Source organism: Acomys russatus, chromosome 29 (assembly GCF_903995435.1).
Source record: "Acomys russatus chromosome 29, mAcoRus1.1, whole genome shotgun sequence".
NCBI lineage: Eukaryota > Metazoa > Chordata > Mammalia > Rodentia > Muridae > Acomys > Acomys russatus.
Genome location: NC_067165.1, coordinates 1,781,843 through 1,795,880, shown reverse-complemented (window position 1 = coordinate 1,795,880; position 14,038 = coordinate 1,781,843). Strand labels below are relative to the sequence as shown.

The window sequence follows — 14,038 nt, the reverse complement described above, 5'->3', positions numbered from 1 at the left end:
CTTCACTGCTGTCAGAGTCATGAGAACTGCATCCCTTGGGCCAGTCCACATCTCAGTCGGTCCTTCAGAGAGCCTGTGTTTCTGGTTTTCAACAGAACCCGGTCAGCAAGGGCAGAATCTCTAATACAAGCATCCACTCTGGATAGGTTTAAAACCTGTCCTGGATAGCACACATGATTCTGAACTTTCCATTCCTGGTCTTTTACCTAGTCACCCAGTGTAAGCATGGTCTGGAGCGGCTGCACATAAACAATGTAAGGCTTAGGGAAGCGAGTCTTACTGCCTGGGGCAGGAGGTAGGACTTGGTCCCAGGGCCGGGGAATCATGGCACAACTTCAAGGTTGTCCTTCCTAAGACAAGATTCATTCTTTCTGCCTTATCTGAGGTTTGGGACCACCAGGATAAACGTAGTCTCCATTTGATTCATGCTTGCTTGCCTTTTGTGTTATCTCAAAGACAAAGGTAGAACAGTTGTTATTATGCATGCTAGTAACAGTCCAAAATGAGGGATAATCTCCCTTGGCAAGGCTCTGATAACCTCCATAGCTTTGTCAGTCTATGTGGGAAACACTTAAACTGACCTTGAAAAAGTGTCAATACAAGTCAGCATGTATTTGAACTCTCTTGACTTTGGCATTTGAGTGCAGTTGACTTGCCAATTCTGGCTTAGGTCTTGACCTTGACTGTGTAAAACCTTTGTTTTGTTGAGCTTGGTCTTCACATCACTTCAGATAACCCCAGTCCTGTAATCCACAATTTATTGTAATTAACTAGAGCATTTTTTCCAAAAATAGACTCATGAAACTGCTTAACAATTGGTCTCACCAAGTAGGCCAGAAGGAATATTGTTTCCTTCTTGTTTCTTGTCCAGTTGTTCTATACAGATTTGGTAAATCTCCAGTTGTTTTGTTTGCCTGAATTGTCAACTTGACACAGCCATCCGAGAGAATCCTCCGTTGAGAAATTGCTTAGCTCAGGTTGGGTTTTTGTGGATATGTCTGTATTGTCTTGATTGCTGACTGATGCAGAAGGGTCCAGCCCACTTCAGGCAGCACCATTCCTTAAGCTAGGTGAGCATAAGCATGTGACCAAGTCAGAGAGTGAGTAAGCAGCATACTCCCGTGCTTCCTGCTTGAGTTACTGCGTGACTTTTTCAGTGACTCACAGTGGCCTGGAAATATAAGCCAAATAAATCTTTCCCTCCTCAAATTGTATTTGGTCAGGACAAACAGCCAATAGCCTTTTCTACGACAGAAGCAGAACACTGGTGCTCCAATTCAGAGGAGGCAAGCTTGGGAATAAGTGTCCTCACGTGATGAGCTTTAGCAACTTCATAACCTGCATAAGTTTTGCCTGCCAAACATTTGCTCTGCACTCTTTGGGGAGTGGTTGTCAAAAGAACTATTGTCAAAAGACCTTTTCACAGGGGTCACAGATCAGACATCCTGTGTGTCAGATATTCACATTATGACTGAAAAACAGTAGCCAAAATACAGTTATGAAGTAGCACTGAAAATCATATTATGATGGGGCGCAGCACAACCCGAGGAACTGTATTAAAAGGTCTCAGCATTAGGAAGGTTGAATACCATTGATCCAGAGGAACCCATAGGTGAAACTGTTGGCCTTCTAGAAAAAAAAAGTTACCCATGCCTGCTACTTAGTTAAAGATCTCTTCCCTAAAGAGGAAATCTGTGCACCAAACTGAGTCTCTTAAACCAGGCATGGTGGTCCATACCTGGAATTCTATTGCTTGAGAGGTAGAGGCAGCAGGATCCAGAATTCAGGGCCAGCCTTAGCTGCAGAGCAAGACTGAGGCCATATTGGACCACATCTCTCTCTCTCTCTCTCTCTCTCTCTCTCTCTCTCTCTCTCTCTCTCTCTCTCTCTCTCACACACACACACACACACACACACACACACACACACACACCTACCAGGAAGCTACAGCTAGTTTTTGTGGTTTGACTGGAAGCAGCAGGGTTGCTTTCCACACCTGAGTATATTTTTTCTGTGGGTGGAGCTGGCCAGTCAGGCTGAAACTAAGCCATTCTTTATGGCTAGGGGCTATTGTCCCACACAGCCTGACTCAATTTCTCCTGTCCTGAGGCTATTACCCAACTCTCTAGACCCCCTGCTCTATCCTCATTGACATTACAATTAGGTTTAGCACCTGGGACGTCTCATGAAAGGAAAGCTTCATTTGGATTGTCCTGAAGTGTTTTTCCTGCTTCCTCCCTAGTCTTATGCATTATGAGCCCTCTAATCAGCCATCAAAAGGAGAGTGAGCTACTAAGCTGGGAGTGGGGGGAGGGGCAGTGCTAGAGACCAAACCAACCACTCCGGCAGGCTCATGCCAACAGGATTGCTCTGTACAATTCCAATTTAGAATAATGTCTAATGTGAAAGGGGGATTGTGTGCCTAGTATCTCCAAGTGGCTGCCCAGTTCTCCCTGTGTCAAGGCACGGGGTGCATGGTAGTCTGAGTAAGGGTGAATAGCATGCAATGAGAGTACACTGCAGGGTCCAGGACACCACCCTAGACACACTCTCATTTACTTGCCTGTCTTCCTTAGTTTTCCCTGGGTGTAGGAAAGCAGGTTCTGAGGCTGAGGGTTGTCACATCCCTGGTCACCCACTAGTGTCTACCGCCACCGCCTCATCTTCATTCTGGCTGTAGCTTCCCAAAACAACTTCTGGCATTTCTATTTGTATCACCGATTTTCCTTCAGTCAGGACTGAACCCTGATTGTGCATTGTCAACAAAGGCCTGAACATCAGGGAATTCCTGCTCCCTCACAAAAAACAATTCTAAAGTAGGTATAAAATAGTTACATAATTTAGAGATCTATTGATGAACACATTTCCCCAGAACCAAATGCGTAGTGGCCCGAATTATATGCTAATAATTTATAATAATATGCCACTTTTTCTTTTTTTTATATTATCATATGCGTAGCTGGAGAAATTTGCTAGAACAGATGCCAAAAAGCTATCACCAGGAATGGAGGCTGTCCTACGCAGTCTAATAATCCAAGTTCTGAAATACCCAGACAGAACAGAGTAGAAAGGAACTGTAAGTGGAGAAACATGTCATAAACCAGGATGGACATGAAACACGTTTAAGACAGAGGCCAGGCATGCCTGAAGCTAAAAACCAAAGCAGGGCACACCACTATTTAATTGTCTACAAGAAGGTGACAGAAGGTACCAGGGCCAGGAAAGGGGAAGTAAATTCCCAAATAGAACTGATTGGTGGGTACTTGGGTGTTTTTTCCACCACAGACTCCAGGACCTTCTAGGCTTAGGGAGGCTTTGGGCTCTCTGAGGCAACTGCATGACTTACCTCAAGAGTCCTGAAGCTTTCTTTACCTCTGTGAGCCTAAACGGTTAGGTTGTCTGTCAATTCAGAAGCCAACGAACAGAGACAGGAATTTAATTAATTAATTAATTTATATTTTTTTTATTTTTTGTAGTTTTACAAGACAGGGTTTCTCTCTGTTACCTTGGCTGGTCCAGACTCGCTTTGTAGACCAGGCTGACCTCAAACTCATAGTATCTGCCTGCCTCTGCCTCCTGAGTGCTGGGATTACAGGCATGTGCCACTATTTATTTATTTATTTGGGTTTTCCAGATAGTGTTTCTCTGTGTAGCCTTGGCTGTCCTGGACTCAGTCTGTAGACAGGGGCTATCCTCAAACTCACAGAGATCTGCCTGCCTCTGCCTCTTGAATGCTGGGATTAAAGGTTACAGGAATTTAATTCTTAAAGTGCTCTTTGCTTAGAGAGCTGGCAATATGGTAAACCAGAAAATCTCGTTTTACGGAGAACCAGAACGGAGGCAACTGATCTTTTCAGTTTGCATCCGGGACTGTAGAGATGGATCTGCAGTTCAAAGCGCTTGCTGCTCCTGCAGAGAACCCAGGTTTGGCTCCCAAAACTCATATGGCGGTTCACAACCATCTGTAAATCCAGTTGTAAGATAATTAGTGCCATCTTCTGGCCTCTGCTGGCACTGGGCACACACATGGTATACAAATAGTGAAACAGTCATATAAGGTCAAAATAAATATTCGAACTTTAGATCTGTCCATCTGGTCAAGTGGTCAGCCTTATCTCTGAGGTCCAGTCATGCCTCCTGCACATTCCCCTCAACTCTCTCTCCCTCCTTCCCTCCTCCCAACTCATCTTTCATCTCCCTAACAGGAAGTTCATCCACAGTCAAGGACTCAAGGTCTACTCAGAAGAAACCACTAGCAGTGTGTATTCTGGACTGCTGTTGTAGTTTGAATGAAAACGGCCCCAGTAGGCTAATGTATTTGAACGCTTAGTCTGCAGTTGGTGGAATTGTTTGGGAAAAATTGTGAGATGTGGCCTTGTTGGAGGAGGTGTATCACTGTGGGTAGACTGTGAGATTTCTTTTTTGTTGTTGTTTTTGTTTTTTCAAGACAGGGTTTCTCTGTGTAGCCTTGGCCATCCTGGACTCACTTTGTAGACTAGGCTGGCCTCGAACTCACAGCGATCCGCCTGCCTCTGCCTCCCGAGTGCTGGCATAAAAGGCGCGCGCCACCACGCCCGGCTACTGTGAGAGTTCAAAGACCATGGGGATCCAGTTTGTGGCCTCTCCTTTCCCATCCTCTCCCCGCCCACTACTTTTGGAGAAGGATGTAAGCCTCACTGCTCCAGTGCCATGCTGCCTGCCTACATGCTATCATGCTGCCTGCCTACATGCTATCATCATGCTGCCTGCCTACATGCTATCATCGTGCTGCCTGCCTACATGCTATCATCGTGCTGCCTGCCTACATGCTATCATCATGCTGCCTGCTTACATGCTATCATCATGCTGCCTGCCTACATGCTATCATCATGCTGCCTGCCTACATGCTATCATCATGCTGCCTGCCTACATGCTATCATCATGCTGCCTGCCTACATGCTATCATCATGCTGCCTGCCTACATGCTATCATCATGCTGCCTGCCTACATGCTATCATCGTGCTGCCTGCCTACATGCTATCATCGTGCTGCCTGCCTACATGCTATCATGCTGCCTGCTTACATGCTATCATCATGCTGCCTGCCTACATGCTATCATCATGCTGCCTGCCTACATGCTATCATCATGCTGCCTGCCTACATGCTATCATCGTGCTGCCTGCCTACATGCTATCATGCTGCCTGCCTACATGCTATCATCGTGCTGCCTGCCTACATGCTATCATCGTGCTGCCTGCCTACATGCTATCATCGTGCTGCCTGCCTACATGCTATCATGCTGCCTGCTTACATGCTATCATCATGCTGCCTGCTTACATGCTATCATCATGCTGCCTGCCTACATGCTATCATCATGCTGCCTGCCTACATGCTATCATCATGCTGCCTGCCTACATGCTATCATGCTGCCTGCCTACATGCTATCCTGCTCCCAATCAAGATGGTCATGGACTCTAACTCTCTGAATCTATAAGCCCAATAAAAGGCTTTCTTTTATAATTTGTCTTGGTCATGGTGTCTTATCACAGATATTATTTAAAAAAAAAAAAAACAGAAAATTAACTGACAGCTACTTACAATGTGTTCATGCATCGTCCTTCCGACAATATTAAGTAGAAATGTGCTCTTACAGAATTTACCCCACCTTTATCCGTTCCCTCTCAAAAGGATTCAAATTAGCTCAAGATACTTCTGTCTTTGGATTCACAATATTCCAAGCTCCACACTTGAAGTTCTAATGAGTCGGTCAGATGAGTCAGTTATAACACAGGTGTGTTATTTCGGGGAAGTTTGTTCATAGAATTCATAGCTCCTGTTTTTTTGTTTTGTTTTTTCTTTTTCTTTTCTTAATTTTTTCTCAAGATTGGGTCTCTCTGTATAGCCTTGGTTATCCTGGACTCACTTTGTAAACTAGGCTGGCCTCAAACTCACAGAGATCCACCTACCTCTGTCTCCCGAGTGCTGGGATTAAAGGTGTGTGCCACCTCGCCCCATTTTGTTTGTTTTTAAGTGCTTCTTAGTTAGTCTGTTAAATATCTGTTCTCACCCTTAAAATACGTTTGCTCAGACCTAATCCTGAGCCTGCCTGTTCTGCACCCTCTCCTTGGTTAGGCTAATCCCATCTTTCATTTAAAACGAAAACAACAAAAACAACAACCAGGGCTGGTGAGGACGGCTCAATGGGCAAGGGCACTTTCCACACAAGCTTTGCAAGCTGGGTTTGATCCTGGGACCCACAGAAAAGTAAAAGCAGAAAAACAACTCAATATAGTTGTCCCCTGACCTTCATATGAATGAGGGGGCATGTGTCACAGCACATACACACACACACACACACACACACACACACACACACACACCAGATGTAGCATAGAAATTCTATTATATTCTTTCTATCCTCAGTTCCTAAGAGTCTCCGAATGTCAGATAGCTCTCTTGAGTTGCATACTGATGATATCAGACCTCACACAGGCATCTTAAATCCAGCGCCTAAACCAAGACCCACGCTTCCCTATCCCCATCATAAGTGTAACCGTTCTTTCCCACCCTCTTCCTCCAGCATCCTCAGCACAGCACACTGAATACTGAACTCAGAATGAGTTAGCACGGAGAGGACTTGCTGAGAGGCGGCACATGTGAAGGTTTAAGAGTCACCTCTGGTTTCCTGGGCTGCCCAGTCTCAAAGCCCGGTCCATCAGCACGTCCTCACCATGCTAATTCATCTCAAGTTCAGTATTGTCCCCATTTCTGCTGCCACCTGGATCTGAGCAGCAGCATCTTTTGCTTATACAAATACTAGCTTCCTTCCCGGTATGACTTCTTGCATTCTCGCCATCTTCCCAAATGCAAATGGCACTTAAAATCTTCCAGATAATAGCTACCCTTTCTGATCCTGGGCGTCCTGGGTTGCTTTCTGATGCCGTTATAAAATGCCATGACTAAAAGCATCTTGGGAAGGTGTGCTGGTTTGAAGGAGCATGTCCCCTGCGGCACTTTGGTGGCACTGTTTGGGGGCTGTTTAGGAGGTGCACCCTTGTTGGAGGAAGTATGTCGCCAGCGGTGGGCTTTGAGAGGTTGAAGATTCATGCCATTTCAAGTTCACTCTCACTGCTTCATGCTTGTGGTCCAAGAAGTGAGCTTGCCTTTCTGATCTTGCCGCCACATTTAATGCTTACTGCCATACCTTTGCGCAGCGTCGTGGACTCTGAGGCCTCTGAGGTGTAAGCGCAGATAAAGCATGTTTTCTCTAAGTTGCCTTGCCTTGGTCTTGGCGTATTATCAAAGCAACAGAAGAGTAACTAACACAGGGAGAAGACTGTCCGCTTAGCTTGTGCTTCCACGTCACAGCCCGTCGGCGGGCATCAGAGCAGGAACCTGAAGGCGGGCACTAGGGCAGAGGTCATGGAAAAAAGCTGCCTACTGGCTTGCTCCTTGTGCTCAATAAACTCATCAAAGAACAAAATTTATCGATAAAGTTTTTTTTCTATTTTTGTCATAAAAGTATTTCATTCTAAACTTTTAGTTACCTTCTCAAAGAAAGCTATTACTACCTGCCTGACCTTCCATTATGGCAGCAGGGGTTTCTAACCCTTGGCTTTTGTACGGCGTTTAGTTCTCTTTGAAAAGGTGCCTAGTCTCCCTGGTCAGGCCTCTTCACTATCTTCTCAGGCCCACTTACTATGAAATGTGCTCTCCCTGCGAAGACACTGGGTGTTCTGAGCTTTGCCAATAGATCGAGTCATTCACTGCTTCTTAAACTGCCTTTTTGTCACTTAAACTACCTCTTCACCAGGCTCCTTTCAACCCAACTTCCAGACCTCCTCTCTGCCTAGATACCTACATGTTGCATTCACTCTTTTGGGTTTTCTGTTTACTTTCTGCGTTGTTCACTAAATGTGTGTGTTACTAGAAAGTGATTCCAGTTCAGGGCCTGGCACCAGCGCCTACTGTATCAACCGAACAAATACCAGACTCCATATTGTTTGCTCTATCTATTGTATTATTCTGTCTCAAAGCACCCATGTATGACAATTACTAATATTTGAAACTAACAGATGGGGCAGAAAAGTCAGGGAGGTTGACATTTTAAGGCAACATAACTCAAAAAAATTAGTTTAGTTTGAGTGCAGAGTTGTCTAAACCCTAAGTTGGGACACTTGTTCCATACACTTTGTTTATATCAAGAAAATATATTATATAATAATCTGAATGAATAACACACATAGTTAGAAAAAAAGAAAATGTGGGTTGGGGAGAATACATCCCTTTTCCAAGAATTATTAAAGATTATTTTATAATTTAAAGAATATTCTGAATAATATGTGTTTCTGTGTTTTAGAAATTGCTTTTCTAAGAAACTAAAATTGTATAATAATAAATATTTGAAAATTATATTCTATCATTTAAGATATCAGTTGTAAAGGAAATAATTTCAAAGGTTGGTGACATGAGATGGTTCAGTTGGTAAAGGTGCTTGCTGCCAATCCTGATGACCTGAGTTCAATCCCTGGGACTCACATGGTGTAAGAAGACAACAGAGTCCCACAGCTTGTCCTCCGATGTCCACACATGTTTTGTGCCATGCATGCACCTGCACGTGCACACATGTACAAGAATAAAATAAATGTGATGAAGACATTTGAGAGAGTCATTTTAGAATAGATTTCTCTCTACAAATGTAAAAACATTGCATATGTAAGCAAATGGAATTATTTAAGTATACATCTAAAAATGGTAGCAGTAGTAGGGAAATTGAAGGCGTTATTTCTTTTTAATCATTTTGTGTACGTGTGTGTTTGGATTTCCTTAGAATCCGAAGAAGAAAAGCTAAAATCGAGCCCTACGTCTCTTCGTTTTCTTAAGGATAAACCCGAGGTAAGTATAATTCGCATATTTGTGCTACTTAAAAGTTATTTAGCTAGTTCAAATTACTTTGTGTCTCTGTGTATCACAATTCCAGTAACGCTTAGAATCCAAAAGTATAAAGACGTAAAGCAATTACATCTGATATTTATAAGACCTTATGTATGAAGACATTAGATTATGTATAAGATATAGATGTGCACATCTAACTGAAACACTTACTACATTTATAATATAAACACAGGAACCTGTCAATCTTCTCATGTGCAGCTCAGGCAGTTTTTTGAGCTGTGGTTAGATTATGCAGTTATAGTCACTACCACGGCTAGGTTAGAACCAACCGTTGACTGAGGGGACGTCCACTGCATTCTGACACCGGTCTTCAGACGCAGAGCTTACCACGGCTAGGTTAGAACCAACCGTTGACTGAGGGGACGTCCACTGCATTCTGACACCGGTCTTCAGACGCAGAGCTTACCACGGCTAGGTTAGAACCAACCGTTGACTGAGGGGACGTCCACTGCATTCTGACACCGGTCTTCAGACGTAGAGCTTACCACGGCTAGGTTAGAACCAACCGTTGACTGAGGGGACGTCCACTGCATTCTGACACCGGTCTTCAGACGCAGAGCTTACCACGGCTAGGTTAGAACCAACCGTTGACTGAGGGGACGTCCACTGCATTCTGACACCGGTCTTCAGACGTAGAGCTTACCACGGCTAGGTTAGAACCAACTGTTGACTGAGGGGACGTCCACTGCATTCTGACACCGGTCTTCAGACGCAGAGCTTGTACCTGACCACTATTCTTCAGGCCACGCATAGGGACGAGAGAGACAAGTTTCCCCAGAGAATCAGCGAGGGTAAACTACTTTAGAGTCGTTTTTAGTATGTACTGATTTATTAACTGATTATTACTGTTGTGGGCGAAGAAACATGAAGCTATGCGTGTTTAATGGTGATCATTAGTAACTATTTTTATCCTTTTGGGGGGCGGTACTGGAGATTGAGCCTAGGGCCTTGTGTGTTCTCAGCAAGTCTTTACTCACTGACCTATTCCCCCAAGCCATATGCCTATTATTTTTGTTCCATACTCCTAAATTAAAAAAATAAAAATAAAAAGCATTAACAGGATCCGCTCCCCAGAGTATGGATTTCTTCTTCTTTTTTTTTTTTTTTTTTTAACATTTACTTATTTATCAAGCATCCATTGCTCTGCCTGCATGTACACCTGCTGGCTAGAAGGGGGCATCAGATCTCATTATAGATGGTTGTGAGCCAACGTGTGGTTGCTGGGAATTGAACTCAGGACCTCTGAAAGATCAGACAGTGTTCTTTAACCTCTGAGCCATCTCTCCAGCCCCTATGGATTTATTCTCATCTGCATGTTTAAGTCCCTGATTAATAATAATAATAATAAACCTCCCAAGAAATGTATAACATCCCAGTTTGCTCATCATAATAATTTACTAGCGTGTCAGCAAAAATATGCAAAATTTTAATTATTAAAATTATCCAGGACCAGCCGGGCATGGTGACACATGCCTTTAATTTCAGCACTCAGAAGGCAGAGGCAGACAGATCGCTGTGAGTTCAAGGTCAGGTCTACAAAGCAAGTCCAGGACAGCCAAGGCTACACAGAGAAACCCTGTCTAAAAAAAAAAAAAAAAAAAAAAAAAAATCCAGGACCTTCTCTACACGCACATGAGGATGCACCTAGCGTTTTAGTTTCTTTTCCTATTGCTACCATAAAACAAAACCAGCGTAGGGAAAGGGCTTATTCTAGCTTACATCTGGTGTGTCACTGTGGGGAAAACAAGGCAGGGAAGACATGGTGCGGTACAGGAGGCTGGCTGCTCACACTCATCTGCTTTCGAGAAGCAGAGCATGGGCATGAAGCCCCCGCTTCCCCTGGTGAAGCGCAGGCTCCTGACGTTTCCACAGATCTCCCAAACAGCACCAGCCACTGAGGTTAAGTGTGTGCCCATGGGAATATTTCCCATCCAAATCACAACAACTAGGCATGGCAATTTTACCTCAGACAGTTCTATTTCATGTTCAGTGGACTATGTCTTAAACAGAAGCTCACATGTGTGGGTCCCCACAGACTCCAGAAGAGGCTGTGTGGTTCCTTGCAGATGGAGTTACACACATCCACCAGTGACCCACCAAACATGGGTGCTGGGAACTAAGGTCCCCTGCAAGAACAGTATGCATTCTTAGCCACTGAACCATCTCCCCAGGCCCCCGAGGGGCTTTATAGTGGTTCAGTGTGCTCAGAATAATTCCCCAGGCTTTTTATTTAGGTAAATAATGGTGACATTGAGTAAAATTACACTAATTCTAACTATTATATTTTTATTGTCATTCACTTTAAAGAGAATGTTTTATTTTCTCCTATGACTTCTTAGTTGAGATGTATTATAGAACTTCTAAATACTTCAAAAACATCAAGATATATAACAATGTTTGATTTAGTTCTGTTTTTAAGCAGAGAACATATCTGTGGCATCTTAAACCTTCCAAACTATTAAGACTTGTGAGGTTACCTACTTAAGAATATGTCTATAATATGCAACCTTATATAAGTACTTAATATCTGGGGCTTTTCACAAGCACATGATATTTTCAGTGTCAGAATGTTTGTTAAGCCCTTCACACGCTCCTACCCAGTCTGAGTTCCTGCTCCAACTTCCCTCAGTGATGGACAACTGTGCTATAATCTGAAATAAGCCCTTCCCTCCCCAAGATGCTTTTGGTCATAGTGTTTTTATCAGAGAAATAAAGCCCCAATCGGGACAGTATTGCTTTTTATTTACCTAAGAGTTGCTTTTAGCTAGAGCGATTACCAAAATGTAATATATAATTATTGCAATGAGCAGTGGTTCAGCCTATTGTTTTATTTTTGTCAGTCTCCTGGTCAGCTACACTTCTTGTTGCTGAAATAAGGAAACAAAAGAAGGAATGGTTTACTTGGGTTTGCGGTTTGAGTCGATCCATGAGGAGGTCATGGCAGGGGAGACTTGCTCAGATCTGGGCAAATCAGAAAGCAGAGCAAGTGCTGCAAGCAGGATCAGCCTGGGGTCTTCACACTACAGTGGTTCTGTTCGTTCAGCTAGGCCTCACCTTTTAAAGGCTCCACAACCTCCCCAGAAAAGCACTACCAACTGGGAAACAAATTTGAAAATAGCCCATAGAGAACATCCATCCAGCCTCCAACACCCCAGAGTCTTACAACTCTAACGCTGTCCAAAAGTCCAAAGTTTCTTCTGTGACTCAAGGCAGTTTCTTAAGTAGGGCTCCCAACATGCAATGGCGTAGGGTAAAAATTCCTATCCCAAACACAACAGGAGGATAGGAAGAAATTGCTATCAAAGTAAGACTGATGGTAGAGTTAACAGCAAACTCTGTAGCTCTGTGTCTGCCATTTGGAGCTCTCCTAGTCTCCATCAGGCTTTGGGTAGACTCACCTTTGGCTCTATTGCCTGTGGCACATATGGCCTCTGTCTTTGGCCAGTCAGTGCCCATAGCATTCTTCAGTAAGCATCTTATGTGTCTGGTATCTCCAATATCCCCGGGATATGGCCAGCCCACTCAGGAGCTCCACGAAGGGAGTCCTACTGTGCTAAATGTTAGCTGGTCTCGGTGACTCTTTGAAACCTCGGTGCAAGCTTCCATGATCACTCTCCTCCTGCCACTCCTTAACCTTTCACGACTGAAAAAGCAGTACCAAGTGGATGATTCTGAGTTCTGCTGTTCACTAAAGGTGAACTCTCGCCCCCTTTCAAAGTTGCAGCGGCCTTTGAGCATATGCCTGGCTGAACTGGGAAAACATGTTCCTAAGAGGCCCTGCTTGAGTAGCAGTCCTGGCAGTTTCTCTTTGCACTCTGTTTTCAAGTGAGATCATGTCAAATGTATTTGTGTTGCTATATACTGGAACTCTTGATGAACTGGGTCTTACTCTTAAGGCACTTTATCTATTGTCTTTGTACAAAGTAAGACTTTTTTATATCTATAATTATGCTAAATCTTTAAAATGATAAACCTTTGGTTGTATACACCTTGTCCCATTTTTAACAATGCCTATGTCCCATTCCTCATCAAATTGCACACTGTTCCTATTCCTCTGCTACAGTTTTTAATGTATTTTGTGTTAATTTTATTCATTTATGACATCTGCCCACTCATTCCCTCCCCCAACTCTTCCCAGTTACCCCCAACATATCACCTCCCAACTTCGTGGTCTTTTCTGTTTTTTTAAACCACTAATTCCAAGTAGGTCTTTCCCAGTTGTGCACAGCATAGGGCCATCTACTAGGGTATGTGAAACCTAGGGGCCAGAATCTCCTCCCCCCAAAGAATGATTTTCCTTCCCCCCTCACAACTGTAAACTGGCAATAGATCCTTGGTTAGGGATAAAGCCTTTGAGCTCTTCTCCAACCCACACTAGAACTTGGCTGGCTTATCTTGAGCAGGCAACCACAGATGTGTGGATTTACAGGTACAATAGACATGTGTCTAGAAGACAGCATGTCATAGCTCTCCTCTATATCCCACAGCTCTTAGATTCTTTCCACTTCCTCTTTCATGAGGAAAGAGCCTTGGTGGGGGAGTTGAAACAGATTTCTTGTCTGGTGCTAAGCCCTTAGTCCTTTATTCTCAATACTGTGACCAGTTATGCATCCCTGCGTTGGTTACTTCACACTGCAAAGAAAAGCATCTCTGACCAAGGTTGAGGGCAAAATGGGTCTATGTATATAAACACAAATACTTAGAGGGCATTTTGACATGATTGTTTAGTTTCTGCTCTTCTCTCTGTTCTGAAGTCTCTTTACAGCCCTTAACAGACACAGTGCGCAGTAGCTATGCCACAGCCTAAATGTTGTGGGGATTTGAAATCTGTTCCACCAAACACTTTAGTCCACTAATTTTGAATATAGCCATCCTAGTTGCTTTCATAGTCCACGTGTCACAGCCTAGAGTTACTGAGACTCCACTCAATTGCATGTCTGTAAGGCAGTCTTTTGGTTATTACCTAATATAGGAGGGCCCTCCCCAGTGTAAGTGGTATCCTTTCTCAGGCAGATGGTTCTGGGCTACATGTGAAAGTTATCCAAGTACGTCTGTGAGCTACCCAGCTAGCAGCATTCCCCCATGATTCCTGCTTTAAGTTCCT

The 14,038-nt window shown here is 43.8% G+C and overlaps 1 protein-coding gene across 1 annotated transcript in view; it reads left to right on the top strand.

Moving 5' to 3' along the window:
- Positions 1 to 14,038, top strand: part of C29H1orf141 (chromosome 29 C1orf141 homolog) — a 49,615-nt gene that overhangs the window by 14,544 nt on the left and 21,033 nt on the right. The window contains exon 4 of the mRNA XM_051172016.1: positions 8,810 to 8,874. Coding sequence (XP_051027973.1) covers positions 8,810 to 8,874 — 65 coding nt within the window. The remainder of the gene's footprint in view (positions 1 to 8,809; positions 8,875 to 14,038) is intronic.